The sequence below is a fragment of the Schistocerca gregaria genome, chromosome X (assembly GCF_023897955.1).
Source record: "Schistocerca gregaria isolate iqSchGreg1 chromosome X, iqSchGreg1.2, whole genome shotgun sequence".
NCBI lineage: Eukaryota > Metazoa > Arthropoda > Insecta > Orthoptera > Acrididae > Schistocerca > Schistocerca gregaria.
This window is the reverse complement of record NC_064931.1, coordinates 559,031,477-559,050,400: the sequence shown is the minus strand read 5'-3', so window position 1 is coordinate 559,050,400 and position 18,924 is coordinate 559,031,477. Positions and strand designations below refer to the sequence as shown.

The following is an 18,924-nucleotide window of genomic DNA, read 5'->3' as shown; positions in this document are numbered from 1 at the left end:
ATTTTCTTTCTAGTGTATTCTTTTGACTTGTGCAACTTTTCAGTCTTTTGGTACAGACCTTTCTACAAGAGAGCGGTTGTTTATGATTGCTAAGTATGGAATTATTGTATCAGCATACTAGTGGTGGATATAATATGAAATGAACTGCAGTCTACTCTAAATGTCTAGCTGCACCCACCTTCAGTGGCAAAATAGTGTATAGATGTCAGCCAACTGTGGCAGTGACAACCCACAAGAGATTAGTTGCTTAAGTTGGTCAGGTCAGGCACTTTTGCCAACACAGATGTGCCAATTTTTATAAAGGAATGGATCCCATCAATGAAGCAACGTGATGAAAAATGTGAAACCAAAGACAGTGGCCACTGACTTAATGCTGATTGCTAAACTAATTCTTCCTGTCAGACAATTCTAGGATTTGCTAATTTCAACTGGCATGTGTGGTATTATGAAAGCTGTGCTTTGTGGAGTATACTATGCCCAATATATTATGCCCAGCTTGAGGCTTCCTGAAATATTGCTTAGTAGTAATCAAAGTATTAGAAACCCCTCTCCAAACCCCTAACTGGCAAAATACATAAATGAAACTCTTCCTGAAAGAAGGAAATCAATCTAGATGAGATAGAAGAAAAGTTTTGTGTGTGTGTGTGTACACCAAGGTAACAAAAGGTACATGATAGCGATATGCACATATACAGACAGTGGTAGTGTTGCTTATACAAGGTATAAAAGAGCAGTGGATTGGCAGAGCTGTCATTTGTACTCAGACGATGCATGTGAAAACCTTTCTGATGTGATTTTGGCTGCATGGTGGTACTTAACAGACTCTGATCATGGAATGGTAGTTGGATCTAGATGCATGGGACATTCCATCGCAGAAATCGTTCGGGAAGTCAACATTCTGAAATACAGTGTCAAGAATACCAAATTTCAGGTATTATCTCTCATCATAGACAACACAGTAGCCTACAGCCTTCATTTAATGACCTAGAGCAACAGTGCTTATAGATTTCAGTGCTAACACACAAGCAACACTGCATGAAAAAACCACAGAAATCAAAGTGGGACATATAACAAACATATCCATCAGGACACTGCAGCAAAATCTGTCACTGATGGGCTATGGCAGTAGACAACCAATGCAAGTGCCTCTGCTAACAACATGACATCAGCTACAGCTTTTTTCCTGAGCTTGTGACCATAACTGTTAGACAATAGACAGCTGGAAAACCATTGTCTGGTCAGATCAGTCCCAATTCCAGTTGGTAAGAGCTGGTGGTAGGGTTCAAGTGTTGCACAGATCCCACAAAGCCACAGAGCCAACCTGTCAACAAGACACTGTAAAAGCTGGTGGTGGCTTCACAATGCCGACGACCAATGCATGTGCCAATGTTAACACCGAAAAGGGCACCTGACGATTAGCACTGGACATTGGCACCATGGCAGAGCATTGCATGGTCTGATGAATCCTAATACGTACTTCATCATGCCAATGTGAGGGCGCAAATCTGTCATCTTCCAGGGGAACAGTTCCTTGACACCTGTACTGCAGGACAGAGACAAGCTGCCAGTGGCTCTATTATGCTCTGGAGGACATTTATGTGGGCATCCATGGATCCAGTATAGCTCGCATGAGGCGCCAAGATGGCTAAGGTGTATTGTGCACTGGATGCGGACCATGTACACCCCTTCATGATGACCATATTTCCTGACAACAGTGGCATTTTTCAGCAAGATAATGCACCATGTCACAAGGCCAGGAGTGTGATGGAGTGGTTTGAGGAACACAGTGGCAAGTTCCAATTGATGTGCTGCACCCCCCCCCCCCCCCCCCCAAAAAAAAAAGTCGATCGATCTGAACCCGACTGAACACATTTGAGATGTGACAACATGGCATCAGAGCTCATAACCTTTGTCAGCAGAATTTACAGGAGTTGGGTGACTTTTGGGTGCAGGTGTGGTGCCAACTCCCTCCCGTGACCTACCAAGGCCTCACTGCTTTCATACCATGACAAGCTGCCACTGTTATCTGTGCTAATGGTGGACATACCAGCTATTAAGTAGGTTGTCATAATGTTCTGACTGATCAATGTGTACATAGCACCTGTACCCTTTTCCACTGTTTTATTTTTCTAAATGTACAGTACTAAATTTATGCACCTTAGCTAAATAGTACATCTGTCAAAGCTGTTTCATTTTCAATTGTTAGGCAGCTGGATAAATATATTAACAAACTGTGAATTTAAAAAAAATTAAGAGTTGCACTCACCAATTATAGCTTCTATGGTGATACAAGAAGCATCAATTTCTCGAGCAAATTCTCTGACTGCCTGATTTGGATCTTCATATGTGTGAGGATCGATGTATGTCCTCGAAGCAGCTCCCACTGCAGTGAAGAGGGGAGTAGTCACTGTCATTAAAAAAATTTCAATTACACACTACACTGTAAAATTAACAACTATAATTAAAACTTTATTCTTTAGCAATTTCACAATGATAAGGACTGTATTTTATGATCACTGTACTTTATTGCCTTTTTTTATGCTTGACGAATAATTTCAATCCCTCAACAACTGCTGCCAACACATAAGCTTATCAGCTTTACATTTTTGCCCACAATTATCTTACTTCACAGCTCATAAAAGCATATGTATCTATGTCTTACTAGAATACAAAATACTTTAAGTGTGCCTCAGTTCTCCAGTAAAATACTTCATCTTAATCTCACAATGCATTGCTGACAAACTTCACCTTCAAATCAATGATAAAGACTAGTGGAATTATGGAGCAAGAGCAACTGAAATTAATTATACTGTTACTTAATCAGAGTTTACATTACATCCTGAGTATTCTGCAACTCTTTTCACAGCTGGTAACTAAAGGTATTTATTTAGCTAGCAACACACAGAATAAACATACATTCAACTTTAACTATTACTTTAATCACAATACCTTATAAACACACTGCCTGCTAAAAAATGTGAAACACCCAGATGAAATGGTCAGATGCCAATGTACCTTTGTACATGAATACACCATCGGCAGGTATGCAAAAGATTAAATTCTCTGTGAAAGGTAGAATGGCCACAATTGTGGATTAGTGTTCCACATGTTTAGCCTGATAGTGTACATAAGGTGCGTGAACAACATCAGATGCTGAGTGATGACTGTGAATGATATACAGATTCCACATACTTATCAGAAACAGTATTGTCAGCACCTGACAAGAGCTTGAAAGGGACTCATTGTGGATCTCCAATTGGCCTGTTGATTGACTAATGCAAGATCCAGATTTTTGAGGCGTTTTATGTAACAGTGGCCCAATTGTGGACTGCATGAGTAAATTAGTGCAGGCATACTCATGAACAAGGCTCTGGTTGAATAACACAAGGGAGTATTGTCATACTGTACACCAAGTACATTATAACCCCTTCACATCTGTGTTTGCAATTCGAGAGTAAGTAATGGATTCACTACAACATTTTGCGTCATCTCGCAACACTGACTGGAGATTAGCAGCAACCAGACTATGGAATCACTGTCCCATGCAGAGGATGACACTGACATCAAAACACAAATGGTCAGAGTGGTGGTGTGACCGGGAAGCGTTGACTGCTGATGAGTGGAGTTGCACTGTATTCAGCAATGAATTGCACTTCTGCACTATCCCACATTTCCACCATCGACGAGTATGATGCAACCTCAGGAGAGGTGTGATTCTTCCAAGGTTTGGAAAGGTACAAAGGTGTTACTCCTGGTATCATGATGTGGGGAGGCACCAGGTATGACTTCAGGTCACAGGTGACTGTGATTGAGGGAAATCTGACAACACAACAGTACATCAAAGACATCCCATATTGTCATGTGTTACCTCTCATGCAACGGTACCACAGTGATATTTTTCAACAGGACAATGCTTTTTCACAGATAGCATGTGACTTATGAACTGTCTGTGTAATGTTGAGGTACTCCTCTGGCCAGCAAGATCCCCAAATCTGTCCCTGATAGAACATGTGTGGGACCAGTTGTACTGTCAATTTCATCCCAGTGGCAATGTCCAAGATATCAAGGATTACTTGCAACAGTTTTGGGACAGTTTGTCTCAGGAGAGGATGTAATGGATTTACGATACCATTCCCAACTGAATCAGTGCATGTATCCAGGCCAGATGGGGTGCAACATCTTATAGGTAAGTGGGCTCACATTGTCAAGTTCTTTGTAAAAATGGTTCAAATGGCTCTGAGCACTATGGGACTTAACATCTATTGTCATCAGTCCCCTAGAACTTAGAACTACTTAAACCTAACTAACCTAAGGACATCACACAACACCCAGCCATCACGAGGCAGAGAAAATCCCTGACCCCGCCGGGAAGCGAGAAAGCTACCGCACGACCACGAGATGCGGGCAAGTTCTTTGTAATTTGGCTCAGTTTTGTAATCACTGAAATAAGATCACACACTCTCTCTCAACCTGTGAAGTTTCATTTAATTTCCCCCTCTCCTCCTGAGTGCTTCACTTTTTTTTTCAGGCAGTGTTGAAAATTTTAAAAACTTCAGGTCATCTGATGGGGTAACATGAGGATAAGAAGAAATGTCTACACATTCCATGTCATTACACCACATAAAATTGAAAAATACATCTTGGCCATGTCAAGAGCCTGACCGATACCACTACACTTCTTTCATTAGGAGTTTGAAGAGCACCATTTCCAAAATTTCAGTGGAGCGAGGCATGAATTTGGTTGAGATGTGTGAAATATTATCATATACAATAAAAATGACTTCATGTAACTGATGAGGTTCCTATGATTGTTGGGTGTATTTTGTACAACAAATTCCCCAACAACATAATAAGCTTAGAAAAGTGATCTTTATTCAGGACATTTCTATTTTTATTTTTCTTTATGTACCAGTAGATGGCGACATTATGCTGATGCCAGATAGGAAGAGGAAGAGCAATGAAGAGGATTATGAACTTCTGCTTTGGGGGAAAAAATTTGCTTTTTGTGTGAGAATGTAGCTCTCTAGCAACACTGAGTTCTAACTTTCATTGTACTAAATTTGAAGAGTCCTTTAGCCAGTTAACTAGCAATACTGCTTTGTTATCCACTGGCTATGCACAGTTGGCAACATCTATCTTTGTAGTGCAATATTTTGTCAACATAGCACATTTGACGAGTAATGCGAGCTGCTGGAGAAAGTCTGATCGAGAATGAGTTAAAACTTCCACATAGGCTTTGTCAACTCAGCCATAACTACATATGTGGTGCCTGTTCTTTCAGACATATCCTAAAAACAGACACCATTTTGATCCTGCAGCCCCAATGAATGCCAGTGGGCATTGGTTTGTAGACTGGGGCAAGCTAAAAATTTGTGCTGGAACGGGGTTTGAACCCATGCCTCCTGTATACTAGGAGACTGTGTCATCCAGACACAGTGGTCAACACAACTGCACAGACTACACTAGCATGCCTCCCATCAGACCCAAATTCTCAACTAATGTGACACACTACAGAGGTCGTGCCCCTGCTCATTAGCGTCATAACTCATGGCATCTCACCAATTCCCGTAAGAGTTCGAGCTTGGTGTGCACTTGCACTGACAGGATCACTGGCCCTGCATGTTTTGCTGACTGCAGTAATTCATTTAAATTTCCTTCCCTGAACAATAAAGGTCGTTGGATTCTGTAGATGTGAATGACTTGGTGTCCAGTAGCAAAGACAGCAATAACTACTATTTGGTTGGTGTAACCGTTTAGTTGTGATACTCGTATTTTAGATGTTCTGTATAATTGTTGGATGAAATTTCTGGACATTGGTTCCTATAGTCTGGGAGATGAGTCTTTGGTACTGACAGCTCAGCAGTCTTCTTCAGTTGTCTAGCAACTGCATGTGGCCAGCCACTTAAGTAGGTAGCACAAGCAACGTTACAGTTTAACTAGCAATATTGCTCTGTCATCCACTGGCTATGCACAGTTGGCAATATCTATCTTTCTAGTGCAGTATTTTGCCACTACGTGGTACATCTACAGCACATTTCACAAATAATGCAAGCTGTTGGAGATAATCTGATTGAGAATGAGTGAAGACTTTCATGTAGCCTTTGTCAACTCAGCCATAAACATAAATGTGGTATCTGTTCTTTTGGACATCTCTAAAAGAACAGACATCATACTGATGCTGCAGCTACGACGAATCAAGAAGACACAAAGGATTCAAAGACATTAGCTGCCAGTGGACATTGATTTATATCAATGGGGCAGGTCTCCTGCTTACTAGATAGATGCGCTGACCACTATATCATTCGGACACAGTGGTCAGCACAACTGCATAGACTATCAAGTACTCGTGTCACACACTGCTGAGGTACTGCCCATGCTCATTATCCTCATTAGTTGCATCATTGTCGTAATGATATAGGTGGTGTCTGTTCTTTCTTACAGACATGTTCAAAGGAACAGGTACCATTTTGATCCTGCAAACACTGTGAATCAAGGAACAAAGGAATAAAAGACATTAGCTGCCAGTGGACACAGATGTATATCAACGGAGCACGTTGAAAATTTGTACTGGATCGGGATTTGTTTTCGGGTCTCAAGTTTACTAAGCCTATGAACAGGAGGACTACAACAGTAGTGAGAGGTATAAGCCAAGAATTTGTGTCTAATGGGAAGCGTACTAGGGTAGTCTGTGTGGTTGTGGTGACCACTATGTCTGGATGGCGTAGTGGTCAGCGCATTTGCCTAGTAAACAGGAGACCTGGGATCGAATCCCAGTCTGGCACAAATTTTCAACTTGCCCAATTGATGTAAATCAGTGCCCATTGGCAGCTAATGTCTTTAACTCCTTTGTGTCTTTGTCAACTCATGTTTATGGGCACTGATTTGCATAAAAATAAAGTAATATTCTAGGCACTGGAAGGACATAATTGCTAATGAGGAACATCCTACATCTTAAAATAAATAAAAATAAATTATACAAATACTCCATTACATCCAGAAAGCCATGGTTACTGAGGAAAAAAATCACCAAAACTTTTTTTCTCAAATTTTTACAGCAATACCAACAAATGGTTAAATACTATTGTTATGTTTGATATAAATTTTGCTCTTTAGTGTTTCTGTATTATCGCTTACCTGTATAATTGTTTTGCATTCTTTGCTAAATTCTGTACACTCTGTATTTGTTATCCTAAGTATTAGTGCATATCTGTAAAAATAGTGCGTTTTTTTTTTTTAAATTTTTGTTACTGTGTTTTGATGTATGCATGTAAGTATTAATATATTTCATTGTGATCGATTTAATTATGAATGAAACGTCTTATAGCATTGTTAAATATGAGCCAAGGACAAATATTAGTACATCTATTACTACTATGTGGGAATTAGTTTTCCGTGACATTCTTCCATAAAAGTATTCTTGGTCTTCTTGCTTTTATTCTAATTTGATGTGGCAAGGAAGAAATGTTCCCACTCCCATGTACATCATGAGGTGAGTGTATTAATCAATAGTACCCATGTGTTTGGCATGTTGTGATGTTACAAACAGGAATTTCAGATAAATTCTGTAATTCTGTTTGGTCTTTTTCTCATTCGCTTCAACAATAGTGCCTACTTCTTGAAACTTGCTTTGCATTTTTTGCTGGCAATGGTAGTTCATTTGCGTTCCCTTCCCTTTAAAATAAAAGCTGTTGGATATTAAAATGTGACTCAGTCAGTGTCCAGGAACAAAGACAGCAGTAAGTGCTGTTTGGATGGTGTAACCTATTAAGTTGTGATAGTCATATTTTAGATGTTCTGTATAATTGTCATATGAAGTTTTTGGACATTGGTTTCTGTAGGCTGGGAGATGAGCCTCTGGTACTGACAGCTCAGTAGTGTCATTCAGTTGTCCAACAACTGCAGGTAGCGAGCCAACGAGATACTGCATTTGAGCAGGAAGCACAAGCCAATTTGTCACTCTGCAAACCTGAAGCATGCACGTCTGAATGTACCAGCGAGTGTCTCACATGCAACCAGTGCTGTTGTTTCATTGTTCATCTAAGAGTACAGTTTGCAGTTTATTTTGTTTTGTTTGTTTAAGTGTTTATTTGCTTCTGTTTCATTTTAAACAATGTCCAGTGCCAGAAGTAGTGCTGGCACAACACATGAAGTGAAACAAAGGAAAAACAGTGTGCCACATGGCCAGGTCCTTGAATTCGTGTGTTGAGTGATTGGTTATTTTGAGAAAGAAAAGGAAAAAAATGTGAGCCCTTGTTTCTTGTTGCTCAGGTTGTTGAGAGGAGTGCAACAGCACTGAAAATAAGCAGGAACACTGCTGTAATGATAGGAAAAGATTGTGGTGAGAATGGCATAACAAGGCTGCACACACCAGGAAAGAAGTAACTAAGAAATAAGTAAGTGACAGATTTGGGCAATTTTGAGAAAGATGCTACTCACACCCACTTTATCTAACATCATTTTATCACTTCAGAAAGATGATCTTTTTAAAGGAAGTAAATTTTCATTGTGCACAGTGCAGAAAGACATAGGCTTCAGCTATTCAGTGTTTAGCAGACACAAGATATTATTGGAACTGACAGATCTAGTTGTGTGGCAGTGCAGATTTCTTTGCAGGATCATGGGTGTGAGATTCGAAAATACAGTCTGGACAGATGCAACCTGAATTAATGCCAACCATTCATTATGTAGAGGCTGGAGTGATGGAATGCCCGAGGGGACCATGGCAGTTCCTGTTGGAAAAGGAGGACGAATTATTATTTTACATGCAGAAACATCAAACGGTTTTGTGACAAACTGCTTGTCAATATTTCATTCCAAAAAGACAGGTGATTACCACAAAGAAATGAACAATGCATTTTATCAAAAAAGGTTCAAAGCATCGCTTATGATGAATCTGACAAGTCCTTCAGTGATCTTTATGGATAATACCGCAGATAATTCCATTGCTCACAATATGACACCAACTTTGGAAAAAAAGAAGAAGATAGAGGACAAGAAGAATAACATACATAATTGATGAGGTTATTAAAAGTCACAGGCATGAATTCTTTTGGCTTCCTTTATAGCATTGTCATTTTAATGTCACTGAATGCGTATGAACACAAATAAAAAATTATGTTGCCACAAATAAGAAAAAAAATCACCATCTCTGAAGTCGAAAATTTCCTTGCAGCAACTGTCACTCAAGTGACAAGTGAGACCTGCAGGAAAGTTGTGAAAAGCACTGCAAGTGTCGCCAGAGAGTCAGCCAGAAACGAAGGCATTGAAGAAGATGCTGTTGAAATTTTTATTATACATCTGGGAGGGAGTAGAGCTGAAGAAGACTATTCTACATCAGATTCCAACAGTAATGTGAGTGGTGTTCATTATAACTACATCACACTCAGGGATGTAAGGAGGAAGCATGCCATTGACCTACCAGTATCATCATATTGTGAGTACTTTCTCCAGATTATAACTGTTAATATACTGATAAATTACTCTGTTGTTCATTGCAGAACTAATTACTAATGCTAATATTTAACAATTGAAACAAAAACTGCAAATGTTCAACAATTTGCAAAAATAGTTTTCATTCCTACTGGGAAGTTTAACAAATAATTTTATGATATTTTAGCATATTAGACACCAAATTGCTCTTTTCAGTTTTTGAATTTATACATTACAGTAAATAAATTTATGCATACAAATATGACCTGCACGTTGTCAATACTTTTGTTTATGCTGCTAGGGAATGTGTTTAGTAGCAACCACGTGTGGAGTGCCGTAAGCCATGTTCGGCAACATTGCTGTTTGTCCGCCTGAACTGTCAATATTAATCACTCGTCTCATGGGCTATATGTTCAATTTGTTCCCCCATACATCCACTAGTCTCATTTTGGAAAATCTTTAAAATATGATTGAGCAGAACACTTTTATTATTTATCTTGGGGCAGAAAAGGAACTTCAATCTCATTTTCCAGTAATAAGTTTTTTCTTACTGGCATTTCCATGCACTGGGGGATGAAGAAGCTTGCACAGGAAAGAGTAGAATGGAGAGCTGCATCAAACCAGTCTCTGGACTGAAGACCACAACAACAAAAACAACATTTCCATGCACAGTGAAAAATATGGATTATTAAAGAAAATATGCTTTTACAGATCCAACACATTACATTTTCATTGAAATCATAACCTAGCTTCACTGTACAAAGATAATGATGGTTGTAAAAGCATAATATTTAGCTAGAAATAATGCTACTTTTATTACTACTTTTTTATGACCAATGATTTACTGAAATTGTCACATTATTCCACCTGACCAAAAATTTGCGCTTTATGGTTTATTATTACAACCAACATTAAAACTGCACAAATATTTCTTATATTATCATTTTAATTTTTCCCACAAATATTTTTCTTTCATTATGTTTTGTGGATAATTTTTCACTAATATCTTCATTTTTTTTATTGTTCTAAATCATAAGTTGCACAGGGAAAACATGGAGACATTCAGCATGTTTTTATCAACATGTTTTCTGTAGTGGAAATCATCATAGTCTTCCAGTGTAGTTTGTAATTTAGATACTATGGCAGACAAGAGAAATACATATTAATTTCCTTAAAGCTGTACACTGGCATATAATTAGTATCATCAGAACAGAAAAATCACTTGTGAGGAAAAAACCCTGGCAGTGCTGGGACTGAAACTGAGTCATCCATATGAGAGTCAGACGCACTGACCCTCACTACGGTGGTGGGTCTGATTTTGTTACTTTTAAAAAAATATGCGTCTTTCATTTCAAAACTTCTCTAAATATTTGTTTCTGTCACTCTTGTGTGCAAAAGTATTGTGATTATGATTCGCTTTGTTCTGTAGCCCTTCCAACAATCCTTTACAGAAATATGCCCTCACATTTTGGTTATGCTTAACTTGTTAACACTAATGTAGAAAAATACTGATGTGAATTAATTATGGAATCCAGCACCACAATAAGAATTTAATTTCGCTTAAAGACAAAAGCTTAAGTGTGGAAGCACCAAGTATATACCTCATCTAGCATTACTTCAATGTAAATAAGGCAGTAAGAACATAAATACTATCAAGCAGGGTACTAAACACACTATTTAAATGAGAGAAATAACATGTTCCTCACAGAATAGTTAATTGATGCAACCCTAAGAGGCTTGGACGTACTGTGACAGACAGCACGCAACACACTGTTTATTTCATTAACTTATTTGCAATAAAAAGAAGAAATAAATGAGAGTGTGAATTGACATTTCTATAAAATCAGATACTTTTGTTATCACTCAAATACACAGACATGAAAAAAAACAGGAAGGAAGATTTGAGTTTGTTTTGTAGTACAGAACTGAGAAATGAAGAAAAGGTGTTATCATCGTGACCCATCAAGTACTGTCATACTCCACAAAGCAGCATTACTTTCATACATTGATTTATGTGGTTCTTCATTGCGATCACAAGGAAAGCATGTTATCCAAGGCAATAAATATCAAACGGAAGCACTAGACTTTTAATAATAATAATAAAAAAAAAAGTTGTGAAGCAGATACATTCAGTTAAAAGAGACTTCAAAAGCCAGTTGTCTATTTATACCACACAATTGCAGCTAGAAGGTATGTTAACTGTTTTTTTAGATAAAATAATAATGCATGCAGATGAAATTAACAACAAGAAAACAATGCACAACTAAAAACATGCAGCTTGTTGCACAGAGATGCCTGTGAAATTAAAGTTATTATATCTAAAAATTTAATTAATATGTAATACGATCAAATATTTAAAAATCTGCAGAGCACTGTAAACACATTCTCATTGCAGATAATGTAACACATCCCAAACTGTTATTTAATGGATTCTCTAAAAACTAATCATCTCCAATATGTTAAATGCACATGAAGTGCCAGCTGTGAAATAAACATTATGTCACAAAAACATCATTGCAACTTGCTGCACAAGGCATAGTTATCATTGTGTATAAGAACAGAATGCCATAACTTGGCATAACAAGAAAACCCAGTGTACTCCCATAATTATAATACAGCAGAATCTCACATAATGAACTCAGTTCAACAGAATCATCTAGTTGGAATATACTATGCAGGATGGTTGCCTCAATGTAAGTCTTTTGTTCCTGTGAGGCAATATACCCAAAATGCATATGTATAGCAAACTGATCACAAATTGATATATGTATTGGTGCTTCACCACGCAGCTGGCAAGGATAGTAAGCAGGAGACATCTCTAGGATACTAGGGCATAAAGTCTTTGTTAATTTCATTCTGTGTACTTTGTTGGACAATAACTATGCAGCACAGACAGATGCACGAACAATATACGCAAATGTCAGCATTTGACAGAGGATATGTAGTCGGGCTCAAATAAGCTGGTTGGAGTAATTGGTGACTCACTTGACATTTGAATAGGAGTGATCCCACTATATGATGATGTTCGCAGGAATGGGTGAACCATGGCCTAGCACAGTGTCAATAAGGAAGCACTTGACCTAGGGAGATGACAGGACATGAGGATCAAGCAATTGTCAGAGGCACTCAGATCCCCAGATTCATCATTATCATTGATCCGATGTGCAACTGGTGCTTCAATGACCACAAGGTCCACTAATAGGCAGCTCATAGAAATGGGGTTGAGGTCATGGCACTCCTTGCTCCAATTTCTATTGACCTCTGTACACCAACATGCGTGTTTACAGTGGTGTCGGGCACATTTGGCTTGGAATCTCATTGACTCGAGTATCTCTGTCTGCTGTGATGAGTCCTCCTTTGGACTGCGTCCTGATGGCCAGCAAAGACATGTCTGGAGACACCCCGTACAGGGGGGGGTACCAACTTCACTGCCGCTTGCCAAGCGCCCCGATAACCAGAGTGATAGTCTTAGGTGCCGTTTCATTTTATAGCGGGACCCCTTTCGTTTTGATCTGTGGCACTCTTACAACAGCACATCGACAATATTCTACTCCCCATTTTGTTGTTCTTTATGGCAAGTCATCCTGGGCTTACATTTCAGCGACATGGCAAAAGTTTCTAATGCTTGTTTTCGTGCTTACCAAACCTTGCCTTGGCCAACAAGGCCGTTGGCTCTATCCATAATTGAGAACGCTGTAGGGCCCTCCATATAGCTTGGGATTTTGACAATCTAATACACCAATTGGACAATGCCATGCTGAATACCTGCTTGCATAAGGGCCAAAGGTGGACCAATGTGTCCTGACTTGCTGAAATTATGAAACTCTTTCTCTTGGCTATATCATCCAATTTTTCTGAAACTACAATCATTTGTTTGTACATGTACATCACATCTACCGATTCCTGTCCCATTCTAATAATTCTTTCATGGTGGTGTTTTGTTTTCTGTTTTTCCCATCTTCTTCTGCTTCTTCTCTTTCTTCTTCTTCTTCTTCATCTTCTTCTAAGAGTGTATTTCATACACCACATAAACCACACCCATATGCAATGGGAAGCATTACAGGTGGCGGAATATCTTGTATTTCTGAAGGTGCAGCAACGAACAATTGTGTGACACTTACGCTGTTCTCACACATAAGTGATGCCTTACTGCATTTTTGGCCCTTTATGGATACAAGGTCTTGCCATCCAAAACAATACAACTTACAACAGCACCATCCCTCAGTCAGAAAACAAGGTACATTTTTACTTTATTTCTGCTTATTCTGTCTGCTCTTGTGGGATCAGTGTCATTTGGTGAGGAGTATATTCTCATCTCCTACATTTTATGTGAGCTGTAATAGGCATAGGTCTTGGAAGGCATGGAATGTCTGCATCACTGTTAACCTGATCTAAATATTTTTCCTTTCTTCTGCCAGATATCATAAACTATAGAATCAAAAGTTAGTGGTTTTGTCAATTTATGTTTATGTATGTATCTAATTTATCCTTGCAAATGTAAAGTTATTTCTACCTTTATTTGAGTAGTAATTGATTAATATGGATCAATTCTGACAGTTTGTGTGTGTGTGTGTGTGTGTGTGTGTGTGTGTGTGTGTGTGTGTGTGTGTGTTGTTTCGACAAACTGGGAGAAAAACAAGAGGCTTCCCAAATATGGGCCTCATTGTTATAACATTTCCTCCAAGTAAATATTAAAAAATACAATCAGCACCTCTAAATTCTCTACTACAATGGTACACAGTACCAACAAAGGCATGCATAAATATTAAAAGCTATTCTGTGCATCTCTCTCACTACCAGGAGATCATTTAGAACAAAGTGTCACATATACAACCTACACATATTCTATAAGAAAAAACTGGTAAATGCTACGGTAAGTGATACAGAAATGATATTAACAAGCAATTATTGTTTTACACTTGTAAAAAATTAAACAAATTAACAGTAACCCAGTTTTACATTATCAGGTAATTTCACATCAACATGTAATAAAATAAGTTCAAACAAAATAATTTTTATGTATACAGTATAAAGAATGAAATGCTCAATTTATCATTATGAGTTACAATCTCATTAAACAATACCCCTACAAGACAAAAGACTGCTACCTCTCACAACTTACATAAAAAATAAATAAATAAAATGAAAATGTACTGTGCTCCTTTAAGTTGATCGTGTGATCAAGTGAATTGGCTACTCAGCCAATCTCTGACACACATAAATGCAAATATTTGTATCTCTCTTTTCTGTGAAAACAGTTATACAAAATCACAATAAAACAGTAATAAAATACACAAATCAATTAAATCTGAAATAAAACCTGCAATCCTCTCTACATTCATGATATTGTGGTTCACAGTAGTCCATACAAATAATGGCTGTGTGTGTGTGTGAGACTCATCACATATTAACCTGTCATCAAATTAAATAAAGCAGATATAGCTACAGAAAGATGGTACCTTACAGTGAGGCCAAAAGTAGGTGATACCAAAAATCCCTGAATGTGGTGATGATAAAATGACATACTGGGTATCAACTGCCTCCACTACATATTGATCTAATTATTTTGTCTATACAAATCCTTTTACTGCAACACTAACTCAGGCATGGCAGGGAAAAGGATGGATATTAGCCATGTCCTTCCCAAAGTAAGCATCTAATGATTTTCATCAAGAAATCAAGGGAAACCTCAGAAAGCCTAAACATGGGTAGCCAGACACTGATTTCAACCCCACTTTTCCAAAATGTGGGTTCAGTGCATTAACCATGTACTATCTTGCTCTGTGAAGTACCTTATTTGTCTGTTTTAGCATTTTCACTTATTTATTTGAAAGTAATAAATTTTTGTGCACATTTAATTTCTAAAACAGGTAAGAAGCCCTAATGTTGCATCAAATTATGATAGAATATCATCTGTGTCATTGACATGTTTTTAAACTACCACATATAAGTTTACAGTACAAAAACTTAACAGTTTCTATTACCTATTAAGTTAATACCAGTCCACACAATAAATATTTATTAACCATTTATTACTTTTTCAATTTGAATAAACACATAGCCAAGGAACACCAATAGCAGGTAACATGAAAAAGCACTCTGCAATGGTGGATTTGTATGTTAACAGTAACTGAGTTGATCATAATATGATCAGTGTTTCCTCTATCAAACGCAGTAAAAAATCAAGCCTACTATAACCAATACAGCTCGTGATTGCAATTTGTAACAGTACAGTTGCCACTGCCATTTCTCTTTTATTTTTATCACTGTTTATAAAATATTTTGAAACAAAATCTACTTTTTTCTGTTAAATCAAAATCTTTTACTAGGATAAGGCCATTAATTAAAGTACATATTAATGAGGATAATGAAAATAAAAGGTAGATCCTGTAGTTAGTATCAACAACAGACGCATATATTTTAGTATATTCTGTGTAAAATGTCCACCTTCAAAGAAAAACATTTTATTCCCTGGTGTGTAACATGATACCTAGTGCTGAATTCTGTCAATATTCTTTTAATTATGCAAAGTGTACAATGCAGGCACACCTTTTGCCAACATTGCCCAGCTCTTCTACACACAGTACCTTATGATGGATTTATGCTATCATGCAAACTCAAATACTTTACAGGAGAAAATATATGCACACCATGTTTCACCAGGTAACACTCTTTAAAGTTTCATATGTTCTATAATTATTGAACAATAGCCTACACAGGTTTCTAAGACTAAAGTTTACCTCTTTCTTAAAAATTCATCTTCCATTAAGTACACAACCAGAAAATAAAGCAGTATCATGCACCATGTTAGAATAACAATTATGAAATGTGAAGTGGATTAATAGGGTATTAAAGTGTGCAGTATGCAAGAAATCATGCATGAAAATATGACTCAATGAAGCTACTAAAATCATTATTTCCCACTCTGGTCACCAGTCATGCACAGAATAACATCTATATTCTACTGCATTCAATTAACAATGAAGGTAACAAAAGTTTTTAATTTAACAGACTAATGTCCTACTGTAAATAAAACTGCCAAATAAAAAGGCTGAACTATGTTGATTCAAGTTCATGGTGGCCTAGAAACTTATTACATATAAACTGGGAATCCTGAGCTTAAAAGAGGTATGAACACAATCACAATTCCCCCCCCCCTCCTCTCTCTCTCTCTCTCTCTCTCTCTCTCTCTCTCTCTCTCTCTCCCTCCCTCCCTCCCAAAACACACACACACACACACACACACACACACACACACACACACACACACACACAGAGGGAAATCATAAACTCCGAGTGAAAAGTGAAGAGATGACTAGTATTTCCACAAAGAAAGTGAGACATACTATGCCTAGAAAGAACAGACACATTTAAGGAAAAAAATACTCATCTTTTACACAACACTAAAAGAAAGAGTGGTGGTTTGTGCACTGTATAGCTATAAGTTTCTGCATTTCTCAAGCTTCCAGTGAAAAGAAAATTGCATTATGTCACACAAATGTTCATTGTCACTTTCTTTAAGCTATTTGTGTTGGCAGCAGTTTCTTATCTAAAGGTGCCAAACACTATTACTGCATCAGAAACTCATAATTAATTTATTTATATATAATGTTACCATTGCAAGATTCTGCTTCTGCAAGGGAGCTTAAACAAAAAGGCTGTGACCTATCACATTTCAAATTTCCATCAATGAGAGCTTTAGCTATTTGAGGCTAGTCATCAACCCCCCCCCCCCCCCCCCCCCACCCTCACTACTAATATAAACTCTGAACATACATTAATTGGCTATGTAAAATAGAAAGTAATGTGACTTTAAGAATGAAACATTATCAATTCTGATACAGATGAAATTGTGATAGATCAGGAAGATATTTAAGTGCTGTTATTGTAACTGGTAAATTGGCCAGTTCTCTGGGAAGTGACAGCATATGATCTGCACTATTGTAAAAACTGAGAAATGATTTCATCAATTTACTCTGATGTAAGCCTTGAAAATAATGCAACATACAAGGTGAATTCAAATGCTGTCCTCACCATTCACAAGCTTCATTATTTCCTATAGCTATTTTAAATGATTTTTCCTCGTGTACAAACTAGGTGCTCTATCATACAACATTCTTAAAATAACTATAATCCCGAGTGGAATGTGTCTTCTGCCACTACAAAAGTCAAGGCACAATGATGACCTCACACAAAAGGAGTAACTAACCCACAAGCAATGTCAAACAGTAACTCAATGAAATGTTAAGAGAAAATATGATACTGTAAAACAAAGAGGATGTAAAATACAACATGCATGAAGAAAGTCAAGAAAAATAATTAAAAGGGATCATTGGAACACCAGGTAGGCAAAATTATGAAAACCAAGCAGGAGGAGAAGAAGGGAAATGGCTCGAAAAGATGTATAACATGAAGGGAGCAGGGAGGTACAAAGCTAATCTAAGCACAGAAGAAATGGACAACAGAAAGCATGTTGCACATGGCAACAGATTAGATGGGTGCTGGATGATCATGGTGAATAGTATCAATAACATTTCTGGCAACATATTTGTTGCATCGATTCATGAGAAACTCACCACATCAACATTATAGTATGATAAAGTCTGAAACAATATTATTTTACCAGTGAATATAATGAAACAAAAAATGAAAATCCATCACTGAATTGTATTAGGCACACTACAAAACTCAGTAAGTTAGCTACTCCTTGGGATGAAGTAATAAAAAGTACGGGTGCACTTAGTATTTCAGCAGCTAAGTGGCAGTACAGGCAGGAACTAAGGTAACAAGACATGGGGAAAGGCTTAACTCAAACTAAACCTACCACACCATGCATCTTCAGGAATCAGAACTATAAGAGTATGAGGGAGCTGCAGAGGAATCTAGGCAACATACCATTTGTATCTAAAAAAGAACTGGGTATCTGAGAACTGTGGCTAACACAGGTTGCTATGCTGATGTAAATAGACCATAACATGATAAATTCAAGAATTCATAGCAAATCAGTGCATAAATGAGGCTGAACAGAGATTATAGAGGTCTTGCTAAGTCACTGTGTTGCTCTACCACCCTAACCATTAGTGTCATTTAATCTCTGAACAATTAGTCACCTTTATTACCTTGGTTCTGCTCTACAATGACAAACATTTTCACCTGACTGATTTCTTATAACACCCTATCTGATGGGTCATTTTACTTTCCCAATATTCTAAATTCTCATATTGCCATGGACAAAATCTCTTCAAAATAACCACTGACAAGCACACACTCAAGTCTCACTAACACAACACAAATAATACAACAGGAAGGATGTTTACACTTTAAATGAACTACTTATCTTAATTCAGAATGTTCTGTAATGCACCTTAATGTCCCTAGACAGTTCATTCACTTGTTCTCTTCTGTCTCTTTGCCTCACATGTAATTGTGTTTATTTTATATTCACTGATTTTTACCTCTTATTTTGTCTACTCTATTTCTTTTCCTTCATCACCC

General features: G+C 37.6%; 1 protein-coding gene and 1 non-coding gene across 8 annotated transcripts in view; one reads left to right on the top strand and one right to left on the bottom strand.

Moving 5' to 3' along the window:
• Positions 1 to 18,924, bottom strand: part of LOC126299506 (ephrin type-B receptor 1-B) — a 337,486-nt gene that overhangs the window by 66,260 nt on the left and 252,302 nt on the right. For 4 of the 7 annotated variants that reach the window (XM_049991462.1, XM_049991465.1, XM_049991464.1 and 1 more), the window contains one exon: positions 2,267 to 2,407. In XM_049991462.1, coding sequence (XP_049847419.1) covers positions 2,267 to 2,407 — 141 coding nt within the window. The remainder of the gene's footprint in view (positions 1 to 2,266; positions 2,408 to 18,924) is intronic. The other 3 variants (XM_049991463.1, XM_049991467.1, XM_049991466.1) reach the window with 1 other exon arrangement.
• On the top strand, positions 6,711 to 6,783 carry Trnat-agu (transfer RNA threonine (anticodon AGU)). Its single transcript has one exon. It is a non-coding gene; the product is annotated as a tRNA-Thr (tRNA).